General features: G+C 33.8%; 3 protein-coding genes across 3 annotated transcripts; all 3 read right to left on the bottom strand.

The window, feature by feature from the left end:
• Positions 1-76: 76 nt before the first annotated feature.
• On the bottom strand, positions 77-2,366 carry LOC100790275 (epoxide hydrolase 2-like). Its single transcript, NM_001252705.2, is given in 5 exon segments — positions 77-565; positions 715-950; positions 1,217-1,384; positions 1,962-2,176; positions 2,246-2,366. Coding segments are annotated over 5 exon segments (936 nt in total). The 5' UTR covers positions 2,316-2,366; the 3' UTR covers positions 77-318.
• Positions 2,367-3,972: 1,606 nt separating this feature from the next.
• LOC100795528 (cytochrome P450 736A117) lies at positions 3,973-6,774 on the bottom strand. The gene is made up of 2 exons (XM_003541492.5): positions 5,827-6,774; positions 3,973-4,788 (listed from the first exon to the last, which is right to left on the bottom strand). The coding sequence occupies exons 1-2, from the start codon at positions 6,748-6,750 to the stop codon at positions 4,177-4,179; spliced, it is 1,536 nt and encodes a 511-aa protein (XP_003541540.2). The 5' UTR covers positions 6,751-6,774; the 3' UTR covers positions 3,973-4,176.
• Positions 6,775-7,791: 1,017 nt separating this feature from the next.
• LOC100789737 (wings apart-like protein 1) lies at positions 7,792-16,076 on the bottom strand. Its single transcript, XM_003542716.4, has 13 exons — positions 15,337-16,076; positions 13,965-14,064; positions 13,502-13,844; positions 12,815-12,927; positions 12,094-12,222; positions 11,789-11,882; positions 11,515-11,625; positions 10,302-10,870; positions 9,846-10,111; positions 9,276-9,426; positions 8,589-8,686; positions 8,431-8,512; positions 7,792-8,207 (listed from the first exon to the last, which is right to left on the bottom strand). The coding sequence occupies exons 1-13, from the start codon at positions 15,792-15,794 to the stop codon at positions 8,124-8,126; spliced, it is 2,598 nt and encodes an 865-aa protein (XP_003542764.1). The 5' UTR covers positions 15,795-16,076; the 3' UTR covers positions 7,792-8,123.
• Positions 16,077-25,771: the final 9,695 nt, after the last annotated feature.

Below are 25,771 nucleotides of genomic sequence, written 5' to 3'. Positions count from 1 at the left end.
GAGACAATTGTAGAAGATTAAGTGTTAATTAGGATAAAATGATAGTTAAAGGTGTCAATTTGCAAAGAGTTAAAAGTTTAGGGTGCTTATATGTTCTTTTCCCTTTATTTGTTAACTAAGAAACCGGTTATTTATTTATTAGCTAGACAACTCAGTCGCATATTTCACGAATTCTTTGTACAAGAAATTCATCTAACAAAGCTCTACCAGCAAGCTTTGCATCATTTAGCTTCAGCAATCGATCATTTTGTGCTGCACTTTGTCTGATTTTCCCACAGTTCACAATCCACATACACCATTCATGACGACAGTCCAATATCAAGTGTGCTTGGCAAGGAAGTCAAGAATAAGCTGATTCACCTTCTCGGGAAACTGTTCTTGAACAAAATGGGTTCCCTCCGGGATAAATGTAACCTCCAAGTTTGGAACAAACCATTTTGCTTTTTCACCCTTTGTTAAATCTTCAATCCCTGGAAACTTCAGAACATAATCCTTGCCACCCATTATCAGAAATGCCGGAACTTTAACCACAGGATCTGGCAAGCTAAGCACTTCACCTAATGACCTACAAATACAAACAAAACCAACAAACAATTAACAAGAACTCACCCAGAGATAAGAAAATTTGAGAGTTCGAGAGACCATGTTTTCATTGCTTTGTAGTAAGAAACAACATTTTTTACTAAAAGGGCAATGACGAACAAAAGCTAGCACCTATATGGAATCTGCAATGCAGTTTGGAATCCAGATTTCTCATACAAGGCTCCGTATGTTGCAAGATCTTCCTCTGTGAACCAAGTGGGAAGCGGAGTATCAGGTTCCACCAAATCCATGATCTCCTGGTTTTCATTAGCTATTGGTATTTCACTTCTTGAGAAGAGGATGTAAATATTTCGCACAACAGTCTTTGCATCAAAGCGTCCAAAATCAGCTTCTGCCCTTCCAGGTTCCTGATACAGATAGAATCAAAGTTATGATGATATCACATTCACAGGTCATCATGCTGAGAACAAAGGAATTTAAAATAGTGTATATAATGTAGATAAAATTTCTTAAGAGTTTTTAGTGTTGTTCTCCGATTAGAATTGGACTTTCTCGTGATAATTGACATAATGGAAGTTTGCATTAAGTTATTAAGGTGAAATTTCAACTTGAATTAAAAACAGTACCGAAAACATTTGAAGCAGTGCATCTATGTTTTGTCATTTAAAATTACCTGCCATCTCAAAATGTAGAAGCCTTCAGGAAGGAATTTGTGATACTGAGAGGGGCCTGGGGGAACATATGGAACTCCCAACGTGACAACTCCCAAGACCCTTTCAGGGTGAAGAATTGAAAATAGATATGCAGGACGAGCTCCAAAGTCTTTCCCAACAAGAAACACCTGAGTGGAATCAATTAGGCAACATATAACTAAATTCAGTCGCATCTTACATGTAGGCATCCCTTCATGCCTACATTAGTATGCCTTATCATACCAACTCGATCTGATTAAAGTAAAAAAAATTGGGTTAAGTTGAATTTACAGGTTTGATCAGGTTAGATTACCTTGTTTTAATGTAACCTGATTATGTTAAGTCAGGTATCAACTTTAACAATCTCATGCATCATATGATTAGATTCTATTTTAAAAAAACACTAAATGTAGTATTCAGTATAAAAAAAAATCTAACTTTTTTTTTGTATGTGTAAGAATCGAAGATAAGTATTAGGGATTATAGCAACTCAGGCAGTTCAACTAAACTGAGCTAGCCCTCCTCCGTTAAAAAAAAATCAAACTTTTGATACGAGATGTCAATTTTCTTTCAATTTTATAATTTCTAGCTTTTTCCTACTTCTTTTTTCTCTATTTATTACTTTGATAACAAATCTTATGATCTGATCCCAAAATTCAGCTTTAGAAAACTGCAAACACTTCAGCACACTAGAAAAAAAATGCTATGCTAGAGAATAGAGAGTACCTTAGAAAGAGCAAGAGCATCAAGAATATGAAGGAGATCACTGAGAAGATCGGACCAAGAGGTCTTATCGGGTTCGGGTGGCGGGTCGGAGAGACCGTAACCTCTGTAATCGAAGGAAACCGCTCTGAATCCGGCACCGGCGAGAGCTATCATCTGGTGCCGCCACGAGTACCATATCTCCGGGAAGCCGTGCAGGAATACGACGGCGTTTGGACCTGAAAAAGGGGATTGGTGATAGGTGAAGTACAAAGAATAGAAGTAAAATGCAGAGGAGTGGTTCTCACCGGTTCCGGTTTCTGCGACGTGGAGCTTGAGAGCACCAACGTTGACGAACTTGTGTTGGATTGGATCCATGAACTCAAAGCACTCAAGTCAAGACTGAAGAACTTAGTTTTCCTTGACGATAAGTCCACAAGCAGTTGTGCTTGTGTGTATTTTATTAGAGTCTAATTTATACTAGTATTTTAGAGGCTGTACTATATTTGATAAAAAATAAAATAAAAATAGGTGTATTACATACAAATAAATGTTTATTTTTATATAATTAATTTTTTTATTATTATTTATATAACTACAGAGTTTAGTTTTTAGTAAAAATATACTAATCTACCTAGTAGATTTTTTATTGGATCCTCACTTCTGTATATAACTTTTTTACTAGTATTTTAGAGGTATATAGGTGAGCCTTATACTCAGTCACAGCTTTAATTTATGTATAATTGAATGATGTTAGATTTTGATGATCTTTATTGCATTTTGATATGTACATAAGGTGTATATAAAATTATTTGAATTATCTGATCAGGATGCTGTAATATCTTCTATTCTTGATTATGAGCAAACATATCTATATGCTAAATTGAAATGCTTCTCAAAGCTATTTAATGAAGTTCAACCATTATATTCCAAACTTCTATGATCAAGTGTCTCAATTATACTGCTTAGTAGGAGCCCTTGTGTGGCCGTATAGGGTTAAACTCATAAAATTGGGCTACAACTTAACAAATCTAAAAGCCAACACAAGCTAAATCTAAAAGGTCCATTGTAGCTTGCATCTTCCACAAGCTATTTTGATCCATCAAAGAGAGGCAGATTCTCTCTCGTATTTGTTTTACGTCTCCTTGTAGTGAACTGAACATGACAAGTTGTTGTATGATAATCATTAATTGCTTGCTTTAGTGAGTATTTTATTGCTTGTTGCTTACCCAACATGACAAGCTTGTTGCTTGCTTTAGTGCGTATTGTATTGTTGTATGATAATCATTAATTTTGTTAATGCTTTATAACTTGTTTGTGTGATCAACAATTATTGTTATATTCAAGTTATGCATTAAAAAAGTGAACTTTTTTTTTTTTTAGACTTGATCAATACAATGACTAATACGGACAGTTTGAATTAATCGTTAAATTAAATATTAAATTGTTGGTTTAAAAAAAGAGTCATTTTTTATATTTGATTCATATGTAGAGGTTAAATTTCTTTTGTAAATTTGATAAAATTTTGGTTTAATATTTTTTGTTTTATTCTCTTAGTACATACTTGATTGTGGTGGAATTAATGTTACTACTTTCATGTTGTGTATTTAGTGATCAATGCAAAATATTACCTAAATTTTGTTAAATTTAACAAAAAAGACTTAATTACTATATTTGAATCAAGTAGAAAATATATATTCTCAAATGGGATAAAGTCATACCTTTTATGAAAAAGTGAGGTTTTCATACATGATGTAGCTTTCTTAATATCACAGAAGAGGAAAGATGAATCGAAACTGTATGAAAGCAATTCACATCACTAAGAAGTATGAGAAAGGGGTTGAGCATTTTTTGGGATTTTCTCAACAAAATTCACCAAATGTGGGTAGAGAATATTATTTTTCTTGTGCTAAATGTTTGAATAGCAGATGGCAAATACTAAACGACATAAAGACACATCTTCTCTTTGATGAAATTCTTCAAAATTTTACAGGATGGATATGATATGATAAATTGAAATGCATGCCAGTTTATATCTATAACCTGCCAAATTAGATTAACAAACACATAATCATTCGTTAAGCAGGAACAAAGCTTGTGCAATCCATTAAACCACAATTGGAAACGACAGCAACCAGCAACAACACAAATGCTTCCACAACATAAAAGAGTCATGTAAGCTACAATATTATGAAACACAAACTTATTGCTCATAACTTCTTTTTCTGATCATGATATACTAATTTCTCTCATATGCAGTTGCTACTGCATAAAGAGGATATTTTCTATTAGCAGCAAGGCCAGGAGTTTCAGACATGTCCAAGTCCTCTCCTGCAGCACCACCAGGCAATGACCAATCAAATTGGTGAACAAGGTTTGCTAATATCCCCTCAACTATAATTGTGGCAAACGTTATAGCGGGGCAACCCCTTCTTCCAGCACCAAATGGTATAAGCTCAAAATCATGTCCTTTGAAGTCTATTGAACTGCTGAGGAACCTTTCTGGTTTAAACTCTAGAGGTTGGTCCCAACATGAAGGGTTTCTTGCAATTGCCCATGCATTCACTAATACCTGAGTGCCAGCTGCAATGTCATACTCCTTCACTTTGATATCTTCCATGCATTTCCTAGGGACTATTAAGGGAAGTGGGGGATGAAGCCGAAGACTTTCTTTGATCACAGCCCTCAAGAAGTTCATTTGGCCCAAATCATCCTCGGTTACGTGAGTCCTATTACCAACCACACTTCTTACCTCTTCTTGCAATTTATGCATCACATTTGGGTGCTTTAACAGCTCTGACATTGTCCACTCCAGGGCTGTGGTAGTGTCAGTAGCAGCAAGAAAAAAGTCCTGAACAAAATGAAAAACAAAATTACAACACACCTTGCTGATAACAATGTGTTTCAATCTCAGTAGTATATATACTACAAGAAAATAATATGTATGGGCACGTTTGACACAACTACAAGAAAAAAGGATTAAATGTGTTTTTACTTTTTGGTCCTTGCAAATATAAATATGTTCAGTCCCTATAAAATATGGAATCAATTTAATTAGTCCCTCCATTACAGAAATATATTCATAAAACAACCATCTCTTTTTGTCTCTGGTTTATGATACATCTTCATAAATAAGGAACTAAAAAGAAATGAGTTCTTTTACGGATTAAATGTGAACATTACCTATTTGAAAAGAACAAAAACAAATTTAACCCCTAATTTTTGTTTCCACTCCTTTCTTGCTTTACATCTTGGCAGCAAATTCTTGCAGTTGCCCCTCATTTTCTTTTACACGATTTCCAAAACCTATCCTTCTATGTACAATTAATGTTAGCTTAATAACAAATCATCATAGGAAACTCATATACAAAGGTCACATTATAAATCCCCACTATCCAAAAATAAAAGCCATTGCAGATGAACTGTTTAACTCCCCAGGAGAGAGGTATAAGCTGCTAAAATTTGTGTGAAATGGTTTGCTTATTATAGCAGAAGCTCCACCACGACGGTATCATCCGTCATTGCCGCTCATACCCACTCGTCGTTGTTTACCATCTTCGCCATTCGAGAATAATAACAGTCATCAAAGGGAACTCTAATGACAGAGATCTAATAAAATTATATTTTTTGGCTGTTAAAAGTGGTCAGTATCTAAATACTACTTAACGATTTTAATTTTAAATTGGCGAAATGATAATTTTGAATGGTTGTTAAAGATAAAAGACTAAAGTGAAAGAAAGAAAAAAGGATAAAGGACATAATTTGATCAAAAAAATCAACCAAGTGAGAAAAACTGGAAAATGTGATGAAAAATAAAGAAAAAGATAAGATGAAAAATGAGATGGTAGAGAAACCAGGTGGACTAACATAAAATGATGTTCTTACTGACCAGTATCAAAGCCTTCATCGCAGATCTATCAATGAGGGAGCCAGTAGTGTTACTTTTTTCTATAGAAAGCATAACGTCCACAAAATCATTCTGCTCCTCACTATCAACATCAGCATGGCCATCTCTTCCATTCCTAACATGTTCCTCAATCACTTCATCTATAAACTGGTCCAAATGTTTAGCCACTCTTTGTGCTCTCTCATACAAACCACTAACCTTGTTCATAACCCAATCAAGCCAAGGAACATAGTCTCCTATAGACACAGCACCCAACAACTCCCCAAACTCCAACAACAAACTCTGAAACTGAGTCCCTTCTCCCCCACCGTATCTTCTTCCAAAAACCACTCGACACGCCACATCATTCGTAAGTGCAGCAAACATATCAGTCAAATTCACATGCAACGAATCACTACAACACCGTTTAATGTCTTCCATCATTCTAGCAATTTCCTCCTCTCTCGAACCGCGAAAGGATTGAACCCTTTTGGTGTTCAGAAGCTGTGACACAGTTAGACTCCTCATTTGCCTCCAGTATTCTCCGTACGTGGAACTTGCAAGGTCTTTGGAACCGTACATGAGGATGTCGTTCATCTTACGTTGTGGCCTGTCTGAGAAGATCAGGTCATGAGTTTTCATCACCTCGCACGCTGCATCAGCAGATGAGACCACAAGCACTGGTACCTTACCAAAATGAAGTAGCATTAGAGGGCCATAGTTTTGAGCCAAAGTTTGGAGTGTGCGGTGTGGGAACAAACCAAGTTGATGCAGATTACCCAGTAGAGGTAACCTTGGAGGTGAAGGGGGTGAGTTTTTGGTGGTTACTGCATTGGAATACCATTTGATGATGAATATTAGAGAAAGGAAAAGAAGAAAGAGGGTGAAGAAAAGCATTGTGAATGAATGCAAGTTGCCTTGGGGCATGGAACTTCATGACGGATGACTTCAACATAACTTTACCTTAGGCAATTGGTTTATGCATCCACGTTTTCCTTGTGCACCAGACAAGCTTTTAAAAATAAATAAAAATTTACAAACTAATGACCCAGGATTTTTAAAGTTAGATCAAAATTAATTATAATGATATCAAAAATTTATTATAATTAATTATGATTTAATAATATATTTTTTATATATATAATTTCATAAAAAATTATATAAATAAATTAATTATTAAATCAAAATTAATTATCACAAAATTTATTATGTAAATTTACATGTGTATTAAATATATATTAAAAAATTAATACTATATATAACGATGTTAATTATTTTATAACATAATTAAAAGTCACATGATCGAATCCTGTCAAAATCATTAATTTTAAATTGATTTGTAAGAATTTAAAAAAAAAAACAATTGTCTTTCCTTATACTAAGTGGATGGTCACTATTTAGTTTAGACAATTCCTTTGTAAGCTAGTAAGTGGGCCAAGTCACACGAGACACCAAGACATGGACTGATACTAGGTATACCTCGCATTATTGTTGGTGCACCCAACATTTTTTAAAATTGTCAAAACTGTGTTACACTTACTTCGCATTTGTGCTGGATGTGCGTGAGAGTGATCCGTAAGACTTCTACGAATCAACTTAATCCGTAAAAGACTTACAGATCAACTTAAAAGGCTTACAAATCAAGAGTATTTCAATCTTTTCCCCCTAAGTGTTGGTGCACCAACAATAATGTTGGTACACCTAGCATCAGCCCAAAACATGTTATTTACATCATGCACACTGCACACATAAGGAACGGCCATTAATTTATTCTAGTATGAATGGAAAAAGACAAGCTAGGCGATGGCCAAAACATGTTATTTACACCATGCACACAGAAGGGAAAATTTGTTTGTTGTTTTTTATGATTGTTTCTGTTCGTTGTTTGTGTTAGAATGGGAAATGTTAACGCACAAATCTCCGATGGTATTTAACATTAAACAAGATTGACTAATCCAGCTAGCTAGATTCCGAAAAAAAGGGGCGTGGGCACTTGAAACAAAAGATATAAAGCTTCCGGTACAAGAAAATGAATGAATAAACAAGAATATTGAAAAAAAAAAAACTACCACTATTGATTACACACACAAACTATGCTAGGTACGTATCTCACTATTGATCTTTTTTTGTATACAAGCAACTCAGCATCATCACCAGCATGGTGATACAAGAATAAGGGTATAAGGGCTGTGAGCAGAGAATAAAAGTTGGTCAGACTCGTGTAACGGAGTCCCATTTCCTCACAACAAACCCTAAATTATGCTGTGGCTGTACAGAGTTTTCCTTTTGAGCTTTCATTTTCATCGAATTCTACACGATTCAATTACCTCGCTGACAGCTTTATGAGTCTCCGGCGAAATCATGTTCAATGATAGATGGAATTCCTACAGACAAGACACAATGATGCGTTTAAAAAGCTATCAATGGTGTGAACAACACTCTTAAAAGAAAAAAAGGAAAAGGTGACGAGGCCCCCAGGTGTCCAACATGATTAAGGTGAAACCCCAGTTACCATTCCCGAACATAATTAGTGTCTAACAAACAATATGTCAAGCTAGCTTCACATTTTCATCACCATGGTGTTAAAAATTATCAACAGCTACATACCACAAATCTGTCCAACACAGGTACAAGACTTGCTAAGTTCTGGTCTGGAAGATTGTCAGCAATTGCTGCACGTATGCTCTTACTGTAGAACAAAAAAAGTAAATTATATAGGCCTTAAAATATGCAACAAAACAATTCAGAATTGATAAGCAATCAACCTTTCAGTGGAAAGAAATGCTAGAAGCAGCGCAGAATAAGCTTCCACAATCATTTTCTCAGCTTCTTTTTCGCCTTGTAGAACAGCTGCCTCATCATTCTGCATGATGAAACATATGATTAATAAAATTTCATATATTTCCACCTCTACATTACAATGGACACACTTTAAGTGTTTTCTACTTTCTAGCATTGATAAACAACTAAATAAGGACAATGGCTACAAATCAGATGAGATCTACTAGAACATTTTCACATCTTGGAAGTTTGAAGCCAATTCCTAATTGTTTTCCATATGCATCCTATTGCATTATCCATGTCAGAGCACAATCAAGTCAAGCACAATTCCAACTTCCATTTTTCTTTACCCATTGCTTGTTCCATTTGAATTAACTGCTTTTTTTCTTTTGCAACTATTTCAGTTTAAGTAAACAAAAACAGCTTTTAATCACCTCATAATGCTGAACCATTATGCATGATATGGTAAACAAGTTGGAAAGATTAGCTATAGATTTCCCACTCAGGAATATAAAATCAGTAATTTCCCAAGTCCCACCAAAAGAGCAATTCTAGTATTTCATGCTATTCCAAGCTTCCCACAAGCACATCAATAGATATGGAATAAAACTGCAAATAAACAAAATAAATGTCGCAAGAATTCCAAGGAAAAAAATTAACATGCTACCCACAAGTTGCAATTGTTTATCTTCCCCAGCTCCTTCACTTTCACCCAGGTTAGCCAAGAAAATGGAGCATAATAATTGAATAACATCCTTCCGAACCTCCTGGTGCAAGCTTACTGAGGAAGGTAGATGAACACTGGCTGCAGCAAGCCGTGATCTGCAAAAAAATAGTAGCATGCTTGAAAGGGTTTTCACAAATGGCTTACTTGGCATTGAATTTTATTAGTCCCACCATTGGATTGGAAATACACATTTAAGTTAATCAAGTTTACACAATTTTAGGTGACTTAAAAATTAGTTGATATTTCATTAGTCAACTTCATTTTTATGGACATTATACTTTTATTACATAATGTTTAATTTATTAAATTTGGTATGTATGATCATTAAGATTTTAACACATGATTCAGCAATCATATTTGTTAAAATTAAAATCCTATAAAAATTTATTAAGAGGAACAAGTGCCCAAGACTTTCTAAAGTAAGGAGATCTAATTGTTCGGAATAAAACTATCTTGTCCATGTACCTCTATTAGTCTCATTAACAACAGCCAGTTCAGAAGTTACTCAAATTACCTGTTATGACCATCCTTCTCGACCAGGTTTACAAGCAAGCCCAGAATAGCAACAAGGAAATCTAACTCGTGATCAGTCAGATGCCTATCAGATTGATTATCTTTTGTAGTTCCTTCACCATTTTCCTTTATTTGAGCAAAGGATGACGATGACGAGCTGAAAGAAGGAAAATGACCGGCAATTAACATAGACATAGTCTCCAGTCCTCCATAGTTAGCAATTTGCCGACAGCCAACGGGGTTGTCATTGGTCAAATTCATCAGAACCTAAAATAAGAAGTGAGTTAGTGAATAAATTGTAACTAGCATCAAGATTACAACTGCACATTAAACAAAAATAACTCTCAAATGGTTAAACAGGGAAGCAAGTCATCCACTTTCACTCAATTACCCAAACATTACGAGAATAACTATATCTAAATGATACATAGAACCAAACAAAATTAGATAAAAATACCTTTACAGCAGCAAGAAGACAGTCAGCAAGAAGGCTGGAATCTTTTTCATCACCAACATCAGAACTGGAACAATTGATGTCTCCATTACTTAATTCTTGTTGGCTCACATTGGTGAGAGATTGACATTCATTTTCAAACTCTCTGTTTGCTACCACATGCTTTTTAGAATGAGATTTTTTTGGTTTTCCTGATAATAGATCCCACTTAGAGGGTGCAAAGTCATCCTCATCAAATGCAAAGGGATCTTGGCTATCATCCAAGATTACAACTGGGGTATCTTCCATAAAGCGAACATTCTTCCCGGAACTATTTTGAATCCTGGATGTTTTACAGTATGAACTCTTTGATGCACCACTACAAGACCCAGACGTGGAAGAATTGACCCTCATCTTTAGTGAATAAGAATCAGTAGTTGAAGTGCTGGGAGTTTCAGCAATGGATAGCGAACTTTCCAACCAATTACATGTCAATATTCGGCTGATCTGAGAAGCATTAGAACTCTTAACAGAAGAGGCTCTCTCCACACTGTGGTACTTTCTAGTGGAACTGATGGATAAAGTCTCATTCTCTGTGAATTCAAAAGAAGGAGCATTCAGAAAATCTGAAGACTAACTTATTTCTACATTACTAAGTCACCAACAATTTATCTTCTAGAAGTTAGATTGTTAGAATATGACAACAAACAGTGCACAACCCAAATACCTGGGAAGAAACAAATTATCTTTATAACATAAGGTGCAGAACAATGAAAGACAAGGCACAACAATGATGGTCATTCTACAAATTACCACATCCTGAACAAAGCTAGCTTTCTACAAATTACTCCACCCAGACCAAACCCATCCCCTTTTCCTCTCAATTCAGGCCTATCATGCAGTACCAGTTCCTATCGTTCCCTCTAATATTCTAATTTCTCCTCAACAGATTTACCACTTCTAATTTCAGTTATGCTCCAGACTTAACAACACAAATTTTCCATTTATTTACTATTAGGTGTCCTCTTCATCCATGTTTGCATACATTAACCTTTTACATCCTGTCCCTTTCAGAATGCTGTATGCCTCAGTAATAGAGGCCTATCTCCTAAAAGAGGGAAACAATTCAAGAAATCAATCCTGTCTCATATAAAAGGATAAGTAAGAGTATGAAGGTTCTACAATGGTTTGGCAAATTCATGTATAGAACTCCAACCAAATAATAACAATCTAGTACCTTTATAGTCTCTGAGCTGATCCAATTCAGAATCATGACTGGTCATAGAGAAGGGATCGTAAGTCTTGTTATCATTGGATGCAGCAGAGGCACTTCGACGTAAACATAGATCTACAAGTTAGAAGATTTTTGGCAGGGAGAGAGGAAAGAAAAGCTTAGAACTGTTAGCAATGCAAACTAATCAAAGCAAAATAACATGATTACTGAAAATAAAATAACTAATAAGGAAAAGGCAGCAAAAGCAAGAAGTTACTCTTTGAGTGATCATTATTACCTGAGAGGATTTTTATGACAGTTATAATCAGCTCAGTAAAAGAAGTTGGGGGTCCCTGAGGACTCAATTTTCTTTTCATTCCAAGCAAATGAGTCTATAATGAGAAAGTAAAAGTTACAATTGAATGATTGATAAATTAACAAGTTCACCAAGCTATGAATGCAACGCAACAGACCTTGCAGCATGCATTATGCAATACAGATGGAGAAAGCCACACATGTAAAATTCAAGACAGCAAAAATTACATCTATAAAAATAAACAAACAGTTTATAAGTAAACAGGCAGGCAAAGAACACATGTCAACCTGATTCTCATTGCTTAGGAAAGTAGCATTTTCCATTATCTTCAAGCACTTGAGAAGCAAAGTTAGGCTCTTGATTCGTTTGTCATTTCTTGAATCTTTGATAGACAGAGAACTATCCTTCATCCAATTCTGAAAGACAAATCCACAGTTTCAGGTAGTAATTACCATAATTTATTATTTGAGGAAGCAAATATAGGGTGAATTTGATCCCGATTATGTTAGAAGTAATGTTGAAAGAATTGATTTATGGAAAAATTAAGGTTAAAAAATTTGTTTGTGTTTAAGAATGATATTTTAAAAATGAGTTCAGAAGAATTGATATTTTTGGATGAAAAAATACAATTACTCTTGGCATGCAAATATAGAATTTTTTTTTATGGGTCCCACACCAAGAATCTATTTAACAGAAAATCTATAAAAAAATTCAGTCAAAACCAATTTGACTCGCAGCAGAATTAATTGAGAGTCTAAAAAGTTACCCAAACACTCATGTTACCATACAATCTGTTCTTTTATCTCACAAAAATGTGATTTGGAAGCTTTCCAAACAGCCTAATAAAAGAATTAGTGAAATCAGTAGAATACAATATCTCATGTCAGATCAAAAAATATCATCAGCAAATACTCTGTTTTAACTGTCTCTGTCAATTTCTTTTGGCCAAAGTTATGTCTACTACAAATATAGTAAGGCATATGTATGAACTAACATACAAGCTCACACCTCCAAATCTGAATGACAAGTCATGGTGACTTCAAAGACTGCATCAAGTCCTCCATGCTCCCTTAATTTTTCCTTGAAATTTCCACCAGCCTTCCGTACTGCACCACTGGTTTCTGAATACATGTAGTCCCCACAAAACATTCAAAGAAAAATATAAAAGAATACTCAGAAGATGTTCCAATTGAGAGTATCCATAAAAGAATAAATACTGTCAGCAGGATCACGGAACATTGCAAAGCCTATTGAAGTTAGTTCCTGATCAACTATAACTTTTTGTGGAGAAAGAATACCACAGAAATCACAGTTTACAAGTGAAAAAAGCATAATCCTGATTAATTTGGGGTGGAAATTAACATAAACAAACACCACTGATATACAATTCAGAATATATTAGCCCCCTAGTATATAAACAAACCAGATTTCATCAAATTGAGCACCACTGTTCTGAGAACTCATTAGTTTTATTTGTATTTCAAAATCAAGATGGCACCTCATAAACTCATCACCAATGATTTTAAACACTAAATAGTAAATAACAGTATAAAATATAAATGAACAGATTTGGTTGTCTAAATTATTTTTTAGCAAAAATACCAACATTAGCTTTTAAAAGAACACAATATAAGAGAGGGAAAAGAACATCTTCAGCCAATAATACAAACTGGAAATAAATGTCCTTTACAATACCATCAAGAGAAATGGCAGACAGACAAGCCTTCTCCATAGTCAGCAATGCTAACCATTTTGGGCATAACTCTGGTCTCTCCCCCCAACTGTCATTCTGACAAGTTTTCAGCTCTTTGCAATTTACTAGAATTTCTTGAACTCTGGAAAAAACTTCTACAGAACTGGAGTCCAATCTTCCCGTCATAGTCGTATTTTTCAAAATATCATCATTCTGACGCAATGATAAAAGTTTATAGCCAAATTTTGGTGCTTTGTCTTTAATAGCTGTGGAGACAATTGGTTTTAACAACTTCATCAGAAATTGAACAGAACCAGGTGATTCAAGGAGGTGATCATCTTGGCCCTGAAAAACAAAAGCATATCCAGTCAAATACATAATAATAGTGATGCTCATATTGCCCATAGCTTCTTTCATTATTCATAAATACACTAACTGCAATTTCACAAACAAAATAAGACTTACATCACTGGTCAACACGTAGAAAAGGGTTGCAGCTGCAAGATTGCTGGGAGAATCATCAAGAGTGAGGCCCAAAACAGCATCAATTATTGTCTTGGCCATCCTAGAAAGCATAAAAATCAGGGATTTATCAGCTAAGCATTCATACTGGTATATTTCTATAAGAAAGTGCTCAATCCAGGGACTCAGTTTAAAATTCCAAATTTAAATGAAGATTCATGGAAATAGAATAAACAGTCATGTCAGTTCTCAAGAACTCCGTGTCAGCCCCATGTCTAAGTCACTCAAGATTTAAGTTGTCACCATGTTAGTGTCCCAAAGATTTTGTGATCTTAATGTCACAACATATTTATCCCTAAGGAAGACAAAAGTAATGACACAAAGAAACTATGAGGGACTAATTTTGAGGCAATTAAATTTCAAAGGAACAATTTGGTGACAATCTAAGAAGTGCTAGAGCAATGAAAGAAAGACATCTTTGAGGGACTAAAGTGATGACAAAAAAAAAAACACATCTCTGGGGGACTAAAATGATGATAAAAAACATCATTTGTGGGATTAATTTGGCAACTAAAATTTTTGAAGGACCCCTAATCGAGAGTTTTCTCTAGACAATATTACCATGCCTCACTCACGGACAATTACATAATACTAGGGTAAATGATAAAAGCATTATTATGAATCTTCTTAAGCTTGTGAATCTCAATATGGAAAGTTTTACATTTATTACTAGATCAAATAGCAAGAAAGTCACACACAATAGGTGACTCAAGTGGGAAGCAAAGCCAGCAATTCGGGGTTCAACCACACAAGAAAGCACTGGGGAGAGGGTGCCCAATACCTCGTAAGATGTTTAATACCACACCCAAAAGGGGTACACAAGAAAACCTAGTAAGATTTAACAAAAAAAACGGCAACAAAGTCCATTAAGTGAAATAAACAAGCGAAATCCCAGGAAACTGAAACATATCTAATCTCCCCCATCAAGCCGCATTTCTAGTCTTCTACATAAAAAATGCCCAAAGAGATCTCAAGATCGAATCTACCTAAATGGAAACTATAATAAACTGAACAAAAATTTCACGAAGAAATTTACCAACCCTTTCAATTCCCCATCTCAGGGAGAAGTAATAAGTAATAACTCATCAAATCCACGACGAAATTTACAGCTCCCAACCCATCCCAAAAATTCAAAAAGCGCCAACAAAATTCAAAATCGAACCTAAAACCACCCAAATTTAATATTTTGAACCAAACCCAACAAAATTAAAGAAAAAACAAAACTAAATCAAATCAAATAAAACACCCAAGGACTAATAAAACTTCTTTTCAAGATTCACGAGAAAAGAAGAAAGATAGAGCGAAATTGACGCACCCTTGAGTTCTTAGAAGCCTTCTCTGGTGCGTAGTGGCGCAAATTGTCAAGAGCGACACCAAGCTTGCCCTTCTGATCCGAAGAGGCTGACCCTTGCGGAGCCCGTCGAGAGCGAAATTGACCTCGTCAACGTGCTCCATCATCTCTCCGAACTCCTGCGCCTCCATCAGCGTCGACGTCGCCGGAATCCCCTCCGCCGGCGCCCGCTTCGCCCTCTTCGACTCCCTTGCTCCGCCTGCGCCGGTGCCGTTTCCGAAGTCGCCGATCTCCGAATCGAAGAAGGACCAATGCTGCGAGGACGAGTCCTGGGAGGAGAACGCGAAGCCGCAGAGAGGGTCGTCAATCTCCTGAGATAAGGAATCCCTGAATGGCTCCGAAACGTCGTCGTTTAGAGAGGACGAGCCCGAATACGTTCCCGAGAGGGTTCCTTTGCGGCGGCCGTAGGTGCGGACGATCATCTTAAACGGGGATCGGCGGCGGGTTGGTGGTGGCTAAGCGGAAGAAAAGGGGTTCGGCATTTCGGGACAAGAAAAGGGCTTTTTCGGAATTCAGCTAGCTGGGTGAGTTCAAGAACTGGAACAAGAAGAACAAGAAAACGGGGAAGAAGGAGAATTGAATTGAATCGAAGGAGAATTTGAATTTTTCTTTCTTTCTTTCTTTCTTTCTTTCTTTCTCGTTATCAGATTCTGTGCGATTTTGAATCGATGGGCCAGTGTGGTTTATTTATTTTATCCGGTAAGAAATAATAAAAACCCCTTTGGTCGATTATCTAGGGAGGGGGAGGGCACCTTCGGTATTTACAATATTTAAGACATCGTTTTCTCACTTGCAGGTGGAGTAATGGAAAAAAAAATTAATGTATTTACTACTAACTATTTATTGTCCCTTGTTCAATCCTATACTATGGATCTAAATTATATTTTAAACTAGCAAAGAAAACATTTTAAAAATATGTTACTTTTAATTTTTTTATTTTATATGCTTCTAAATTTAATTTAAATTTTTATTTTATTTGATAATAAATTTTTAAAAAATAGATTTTTACTATCTCATGATACTCATCTTTTGTCTTTATTTATATATTTATATATTTGATATTTGATTTTTTTTTAACTGCTTCTCACTTTTAGTTTTCTTTTCATCTTTATTTTATATTTTTTAAAATTATTAATAATTGAAAATAATCTAATACTTCGTATCACAATACAAATTATCTATCATAAATCTGAATTATAATCTTATTTGTTTTTAATTTTAATTATAATATAATTCGTTGGTTAAAAAAATTATTTGTTGTGAATTTTAATTATAATGTAAGTTATATATTCAAAAATAATTATTTATTATAAATATTAGTTATATAATAATAAATATTTTTCATATGAATTACCCTTATAGATTTTGTTAACTTCGACTATGCCACGTGAAAATATTATAAGTCTACAATCATTTTTTTTAAGAAAAACATATATATCCTAATTATTATTATTGTTACAAGAGAATAAACACTTTATCTAGGTTAAATTATAATTTTGATTTTTCTAATTGATAATTTTGGTCTTTTTAAGTTTAATTGTAACATTTGATTCTCAATAATCTTATAAATTAGTAATTTTGATCATTTCGGTATATTATTAACAAATAATTATAATTAATTGACTTAATAAGTTAATTATAAATTAATCAAAACCATTAAATACTAATAAATTTAATAATAAATTATTAATCTTAAATTTTCACACCATTGTTTCTCTTCTTCCTTCTAATTAAATACCTCTTCCATAGGCAAATTAATAGCAAAGGATGAATTAGACAAATTCAAAAAAGATTTCATTCTTGAACAAAAATTTATTTTGGGGTTTATGTTATTTATTCCATGACTGAAATAATAGAAGATACACATTACACCATGTTTTTGAATTAAAAGAGATATTTCAAGAAATAATATATCTATTCACTCTATCAATAACTAATGTATCATAAAAAAATTGCTTTTCTATTGATTCCTCCGGATTAGGTCAAACATTTCTTGAATGAGTTATTCAACTTCAGGGATGAATCGAAAAATATTCTTTACTAGTCTTACCTATTAAATTTTTTCAATGATTAATATTTTTATTTAATTTATAATTAATTTAATATCTCTATGAATCACAATTATGAGTTAATAATCTATCATGGGGACCACGATCGCAAATTTATAAAACTAGAAAGACCAGATATAACAATTAAAAATCAAGGGGACCAAAATGATGGATTTAAAAGATTAGGGAACCAAAATTGCAATTAAGCCTTTTATATATTGTCATTAGAGTGTGCAATTTTTTTTTAAAAAAAAGGAAAGAAAGAAAAATGATAAAGCTTAGATAAGAAATGGGGTGTGAAGAATTATTTTGAAATTGAACTTTATAGGTAGTTTTTTAAAGGGAACTTTATATGTACTTGGTGAATGATTTTTTTATATGCAGTTAAAATACAATAATGGTGTGATTATGTTAGTTAAAGGGTAAAATAGTTCAAAAAATTGGAGACAAAAAGTAGGTATCATCATTATACTAGTCTCATATATAGATTATAGTTATAGTTATAGAAATACTCATAAAAGAACAATACCACCACCAACAACTACAATGATAGCTACAAAACTTTTATGGAAAGGAAATCATAATAGAATAAGCCACTTCTGGCAACCTAGTGAGAGGTGTCTCCCAATTATTATGCTTCACAAAGGTATTTTATTTTGTACCATATAGGTTAGTTGTATCTTCTACTACATGTGTTTTTGTATTTTATTCTATATTTATTATTATACTTTAGTCCAATTTTAAAATGATATTTACAGTCATGGACTGATGTCTATATTGGTACTAGTAAACATTTGAAACACTTTTTCCATTGCCAATTATGTGACTTTTGCCTTTATTGTTTGGATGAGAAAGCAATATGATTTTCAAATTATAGTTTATTATATATATCTTATGACAAATTTGATGATGTAGACAAAATAGATAAAGAAATAAATAGATAAGTTGTGTTTTATCTATTTTATCTAAGATATAATTTGTAAAAGTAATTAATCCAACAAAAAGTTATGTGTTTATCAAAATCATTAATCTAATAAATATTATATTTTTGGACCTCAACTGATTATGAATTCTAATTTGGTGATTGGGATTTTTATGATCTCTTGCAAAAGATTCCTCAAATTGCCTGTGAAGATGATGTTAGATATACCTTTTCCTCCAAATGTGAGCAATTATATAGTTTAAGGGTTTTGTGCATGTCAATGTATAAATATACATATCTTATTGCCTCATGTCAATTGGGCATATAATATGTAATATGATGAAACTAAAGTTGTATTTGTACAATTTAATTTTACAATATGTGTGTTGATTGTTTATGTTCTACTACTACCCTGGGTGATGGTTCTATTTCAAATGGAAACAAAAATTCATTATTTTTTATGGCATGACAAATGCCAAGGTAGAAAGAAAATTGAAGGTATCAGCCTAAACTCTAAATGAATATATAAGATTTGTCATATATGTATATGATTAAACATGAAGTTCGTCTTTTTTTTTTTTGTAATTGTACTTGGTACTAGGATGCACTATCAGCAACTTCAACTATCCCTACAACAATTGCTAATATAGATCCAAGGCTCATTTCTCTTCAGTACATAATGATGCCTTATGGTTTAGTTCCTCCTCCAACAACACAAGCATCTACGCTACACTAGTAAAACCAATGGGTCAAGCTGCCCCTTCTAAACCTAGTTTTCACAGCTCTCTTGCTAGAAAAAATGGTGAAATAAATATGAATTAGACTAGATGCACGACATAAGTTTCTCATATTGCAACATGGACAAGATACCATGGGTGATTAATGTAACTATGATGAAAGAAAGTAAATTGGTTAGGTTTTGAGGCATATGAATAAGAAATTAAATTATAATTTGAAGTACAAATTTTAGTCAAGTCCTAAACCAACTAAAATTTCTTGTAAAATTCCAATGTCAGAAAAACGAAAACAAATAATGATTAAACAAATATTTTTTTCCTTATCTTCAAATTGAAAATTTCATAATAATATATTTTGACCTTTTTGGATGCTTTTGTAGATATATATTTGTCAAGTGCTAAGGAAAAGTCTAGTTATACACATGACAATGTGAGTGAGTTTCCTAATGCAAATGACAATGGTTACATAGGTATTGCCAACTCTCGTGGTAATCAACCATTGTCTAAATTGATCTTTGCATTGAAAGAATTCCTAAGGTTTTTTAAATTGACTAACCAACCCCCCACTCCCCAAATAAAGACAACAAAAGGTATTTTTTTTTTGTTAAATTCTGACATTGTTTATGTTGTAACTTATGCACTCAATTCCTTTAGTGCATGATGGATGGTCTTTGTGTCAATTTTCTATCTGAACATGCTCCAATGCCAATAAATTTGGTTTAGAAAGATGAAGTACATTCACAGGTTTCAAATCAAATGCTTCAGTTGTATGAACTAATTGGGTTAAAAATATTAGCTTTATTGTATTGTAAAATGCTTATACGTTGTTTCTAAACTTTTTCTTGTTTATTTTTGTGTTTTAGTTCTTTCCTTAGAGAGATAGATTATGATAGATATTCTGTTTTGATTTATTTATTTCTTACCCAAATGGTTTATGAATATTCGATTTTCAAATGATTCAAATAAGTTTTTATAATCCCTTAACTTTTGTGAAAACTCGATTATATCTCTAAAAAGTAAATGATGACAACAAACTAGAGTAAAGTCCAACTACATTGTTCAAACACTTTGGTGAGAACTAGATTCGCAACTAATCTGTTACAACATTTACTTCTCTATAAATGTACACCAAATTAATCTCCTAAGGCATCCACTTCCTAATTACAATGATTCCAAGCACACCACATGTGACTTTAAGGATGATTATCATCACCTCCATCATTCAAAATCTTCACCCCCGATTTTGAGTCACTTTGAAGCACAAGTTTTCAAACCCTATGTTCCCAAGCAACATAAGCAGCTGATATGATATGATAGAGTTTCACCATAATAAAATTAGAAGAGCCAAAATTACGAGGAATCTTTTTACAGTGAATCTTAAAAAAAACAATAAAAGGAATAGATTATTATAGAGTTCAAAGGGTACTCATACCCATGTAAATTTCACTTGTTGATTTATCAATCCCATATGAATACTAGATAAAGGGTTCATATACAATTGTGAAAAATATCACTTTAATTAAATCCTAGCTAAAGACCAGTCATATAAAAAAAATACCCTTAAACAAAATATTATTCTTCAAAGTCATAATGACCTAACTACAATATAAAACAATAAAAAATAGGTATATTTTTTTTAAAAAAAAGTGAATCATGTTATAATGATGTGATCCTTATTAGGAGTGGATCGCTTGATACATACCACAGAGTTTGGATGATGCCACTTTTAGAGAGCGAAGATAAGTCAGGGTAAACGCTACAAATATTACCTTGATAAGTCTAAGATTGGTTCAACAAGAAACCCAAAGAGAAGTTCTCACAAAATTTTATCAAATGCCAAAAGTTCCCTTTATTGAAAATGAGTTCAATACATATATATATAGTGTATCTGAGGTGCAACTGGAAAAACACCAATTTTATTTAATTTAAAATTAAAAATGAAAATTAGAAAAGAAACAGCATGGGCCTTCAAATTAGTTTGGGCCAAAATGACAATGAAAAAATAGAAATAAAAAACATATTTGACATAGATTTTCAAATTAGTCTAGGCCTTCAGTACCAATTAAAATTCTTGGAAGTGTCTCTACCTCTGGGTTTTCATCCTTCTCCACTTGGGCCTTGTTAAGTATGGTTGATACCATTTGTTGGAGGGTATCCACTGACTATTTGGTCCTACTCCTGGTCATAGGTCCCCGTATTTGGGTAGTTTTAGGATTCTCATCATTTCCTCCTTCTTGGAAAGCATTTGCCCTCAAATGCTCAGAATCATCACCTGCAATAAATGGAGTCAAGTTAGAAACATTAAATGAAGAACTTACTCCATACTCACCTAGAATATCGATCTTATAAGCATTGTCATTGATCCTCTCTAGTACTTGGAAAGGTCTGTCTCCTCTAGGTTGAAGTTTGGACTTCCTTTGTTTAGGGAACCTGTCTTTCCTCATGTGCACCCAAATCCAATCACCTAGTTCAAGTACCACTTTCTTTCTATTCTTGTTGGCTTGCTTGGCATAGCTTTCATTATTCTTTGCAATTTGAGCATTCACATGCTCATGCAATCTTTTCACATACTTAACTTTAGCATGTACATCCTTATGCTTAAAATAAAAAAATGTTAGGCAATGGTAACAAATCAAGAGGAGTCAAAGGATTAAAATCATACACTACTTCGAATGAAGAGTGTTGTGTAGTGTTATGTACAACCCTATTGTATGCAATTTCAACACGAGGCAGACATTCTTCCCAACTTTTTATATTCTTTTTAATCACAACTCTAAGAAGAGAAGACAAAGTTCTATTTACTACTTGAGTCTCTTGGGGATTGATTTTGTAAGCTGGCCTGTTAGGTAATGAAGCTCCTAGAAGGAGGTCAATTTGATGCTTTATGCCTCTTGAAGGTGGCAATCCATGAGGAATCTCCTTGGGAAAGACATATTTAAATTCCTGTAATAAGAGTTCAACACTAGAAGAAGCATAAAAAGTTAATTCATTAGAATTATCAGTAGAAACTTTGTTGTTTTTGCAGTACAGTAGATATAGTGGCACATAAGCAAGTAACATTTTCCTCACTTCACTCACCTTTACTAAACAATTAAATTTTCTCTCATGTGTACCACTTTTTCTCTCATGTGTATCACTATTTCCCTCACGTGTATCACTCTTCTTTTTCTTCTTCCTATTTGGTGCTTCACTCTTTCCTTTTTCTTGTTCTTTCTTTTCTCTCACTCTGATTTGGTCATCACACACTTCTCCAAGGGATAGAGGTTTAAGAATAATTTTTTGGTCATGGTGCTGGAAAGAAATCTTGTTAGTGAAGCCATTATGCACTGCTTTGGTGTCATATTGTCATGGTCTTCCTAGTAGTACATAGGTCACCTCTATTGGGACCACATCACACAACACCCTATCATTGTATCTTCTAATGGTGAGACACACCTCAACCTACTGAATCACTTTTACCTCTTCATCTTCACTAAGCCACTGAAGTTTGTATGGCCTAGGGTGGGGCTTAGTATCCAAATTCAGTTTGGACACTAACCTGGAACTTGCAACATTGGTACAACTTCCTTCATCAACAATTAAAGAGCAAAGCTTACCATTAACTGTACACCTGGTGTGGAAAATATTTTCTCTTTGGATGTCATCTAGTGGCTACATCTGACTCCCAAACAACCTTCTCACCATTGGCATATCACCCTGCATAGCTTCTTCCTCAAGCTTTTCTTTCACTTCTTCTTCACTGGTTTCAGATTCACTGGTGATTTCTTCATTTACCTTGATGATCATGGTCCTCCTGGTTGGACATTCAAAAGCAATATGTTCTCTGCCTAAGCATTTGAAGCATTTTATGTTTCTGGTACCAGTCTTGGATGATGAGGCAAAATTATGATGTTTGGTTCCAGCACTGGACGCTGCTGACTTTCCATTTGGAAATTGTGTTGATGGACTGGATGAGTTGCTTCCCTCCTTCTTGGATTTGTTGGTCCAGTTCTGGTTGAAAGTGGTGGATGAGTTTCTTCTTGCTGCATTTTTCCTCTTTAGTTGTTGTTCAACCCAGACTGCCTTATGTAGCAAGTCATCAAATTCCACGTACTTTTGTAATTCAACAACATCTCTAATGTCATGATTTAGGCCACTTAGAAAATGAGTCATTGTGTCCTCAATTTCCTCTTCAATGTTTGCCCTCACTAGTGACATCTCCATCTCTTTGTAGTACTCCTCCATAGTCAGACTTCCCTGAGACAGCCTCTGGAGTTTCTGTCGCATGATTCTACTATAACTAGTAGGAACATACCTCTTTCGCATAACCATTCTCATCTTAGTTCATGTATCTATCTCCCGCCCTTCCTCTCTCATCATCTCTCTTTGATTTTTATTCTACCAAACAAGGGCATAGTCTAAGAATTTAGCTATTTCTAACTTCACCTTCTACTCTTCAGTATAATCATTGCAGGAGAATACATGTTCAATCTTCATCTCCCAGTCAAGGTAGGCGTCTGGGTCACTCCTGCCTTTGAAATGAGGTACATTGAGTTTTACTCCTTCAATTTTGTTCTGTCCCTCCATTCTGTTTTGCCCGGGTCTATCATTTCCCCCTATGTTCCCACCATAAAGTCTCCCAACATTCTGATTCAGTTGGTTCTCCAATCCTTCAATTCATCCATAGAACTCTTCAATGTTACGGTTCAACAAACGTTGCATCTGTGTAGTCATCACGTCCAGTAACAAATGTTGAGATTCGTCCAGTTGATGATATTCACCACCACTGTCACTAGTTCCTTCCATAATTAAGGAACAAAAAAAAAATTTAGTAATTTAAACAAAGGTTTCAGGACCTCACCACACTCTACTCACATGTTTCTCTCTTTGATGGAAGCACACTCGTGTTTGATGCTCGCAATATAGGTTTTTGTGTGATGTTTGTCACTCTTTCCTTTTATCACTCACTCCCTCTTAAGTTATTGGATGAATCAAATAGGACGCACAAGGTAATACAGCAGGAAAGACAACTTAATTATCACATACTCTAATAGATTTTATTAAAAGATTTCAGTAATAGATTTCGATAACAGATTTGGATATCAGATTTGAATAACAGATTTGGATAATATATTTTTGCCAAAAGAAACACCTCTAACTGCCTTAAATCTGTGTTCAAAGGTTAAACACCCACTTTTTTTTTTTAACTTTCTGCAACTTTTTTTTTATAATGCTTTCTTTTTCAAAATTCGTCTAGGATAATAGACCGTTCTTCAATCAACCAATTCCATTTGTCCAAATTCAATAAGCAATTAGGCAATTCGTTCAACAGGCAAATAGGCAAATAAACAATTCCAGAGCCTACTAAACTTTAAACCCATGAATTCTTCCAACAAGCCAAATTGTCCCCAAACAGAATTTGAAGCAAAATTTGAATCATAATTGGAACAAAATTGAAACAGAATTTTGAAACAGAATGAAGCAACAACGAAACAAGATTGAATCAAGATCGAAACAAGAACGCAAACAAACATGCGAACAAAAAATGCAAATAACAGAACAAAACACGAACCTGAGACAAATTATAAAGAAAAAGAATTGGATAGGATAGAACCTGTATCAAGAGACGAAGCTCTGATACCAGATGATGTGATCCTTACTAGGAGTGTATCGCTTGATACAGGCCATAGAGTTTGGATGACGTCACTTCCAGAGAGAAAATATAAGTCAGGATAGACGCCACAATGATTACCTTGATAAGTCTAAGATTGGTTCAGTGAGGAACTTAAAGAGAAATTCTCACAAAATTTTGTCAAATGCCAAAAGTCCCCTTTATTGAAAACGAGTTCAATATATATATATATATATATATATATATATATATATATATATATATATATATATATATATATATATATATATATAGTGTATTTGAGGTGCAGCTGGAAAGACACCAATTTTATTTAATTTAAAATTAAAAATTAAAATTAGAAAAGAAATGGCATGGACCTTCAAATTAGTTTGGGCCAAAATGACAAGGAAAAAATAGAAATAAAAAAAATATTTGGCATGTGCCTTCAAATTAGTTTAGGCCTTCAGCAACAATTAAAATTCTTGGTAGTGCCATTGTCTAAAACAATTAAAATTCTTGGTAGTACCATTGTCTCTGGGCATTCATTCTTCTCCACTTGGGCCTTATTAAGTATGACTGATACCATTTGTTAGAGGGTATCCATTGATTGTTTGGTCCTACTCCTGGTCATAGGTCCCTGTATTTGGGTAGTTTTAGGATTCTCATCACTTAGTCAATTAAACTTGAACCTTTTGTGAACCTTGATCTTAGATAGGATTTAAACAATTTTAATTTTGAAAAACTTCTTTTGGTGATAGCAACCATTATAAGTATTGTTAATAATATTTGATAAGAAAAAGTGATGAAACAATATAACTTGGAAATGGAGAATTACAAGTTTTTCTATTGCATCAGTTTGATATATATATATATATCAATTATCCAATTGACAAATCACTTAAACTTTAAGTCTTGAAAAAGTCATAGAAAGATGAGAAAAAAATTAGAGAAAAGATAAACAAACAATGGAGGGAATCAAGTAAAAATATTATTTTTTATAATGTGTATATATAGGAAAAAATGCATGTTAATATATTCTTTCATTATAAATGATAAATTGTAATTTTAATAGGAAAATAAT

Source organism: Glycine max, chromosome 13, assembly GCF_000004515.6.
Source record: "Glycine max cultivar Williams 82 chromosome 13, Glycine_max_v4.0, whole genome shotgun sequence".
Taxonomy (NCBI): Eukaryota; Viridiplantae; Streptophyta; class Magnoliopsida; order Fabales; family Fabaceae; genus Glycine; species Glycine max.
The sequence above is the reverse complement of the archived record's forward strand: the minus strand, read 5'-3'. Positions and strand labels throughout refer to the sequence as shown.

Bases quoted from the DNA above. Each gene is read 5' to 3' on its own strand.
- LOC100795528 (XM_003541492.5), bottom strand. From the start codon at position 6,750: ATGCCCCAAGGCAACTTGCATTCATTCACAATGCTTTTCTTCACCCTC. The intron at 4,789-5,826 runs GTCAGTAAGAAC...CATTTTGTTCAG, and splicing joins CGATGAAGGCTTTGATACTG to GACTTTTTTCTTGCTGCTAC.
- LOC100789737 (XM_003542716.4), bottom strand. From the start codon at position 15,794: ATGATCGTCCGCACCTACGGCCGCCGCAAAGGAACCCTCTCGGGAACG. The intron at 11,883-12,093 runs GTTGACATGTGT...TTCTCATTATAG, and splicing joins TCCTAAGCAATGAGAATCAG to ACTCATTTGCTTGGAATGAA. The intron at 11,626-11,788 runs GTAATAATGATC...TCTAACTTGTAG, and splicing joins TGTCATAAAAATCCTCTCAG to ATCTATGTTTACGTCGAAGT.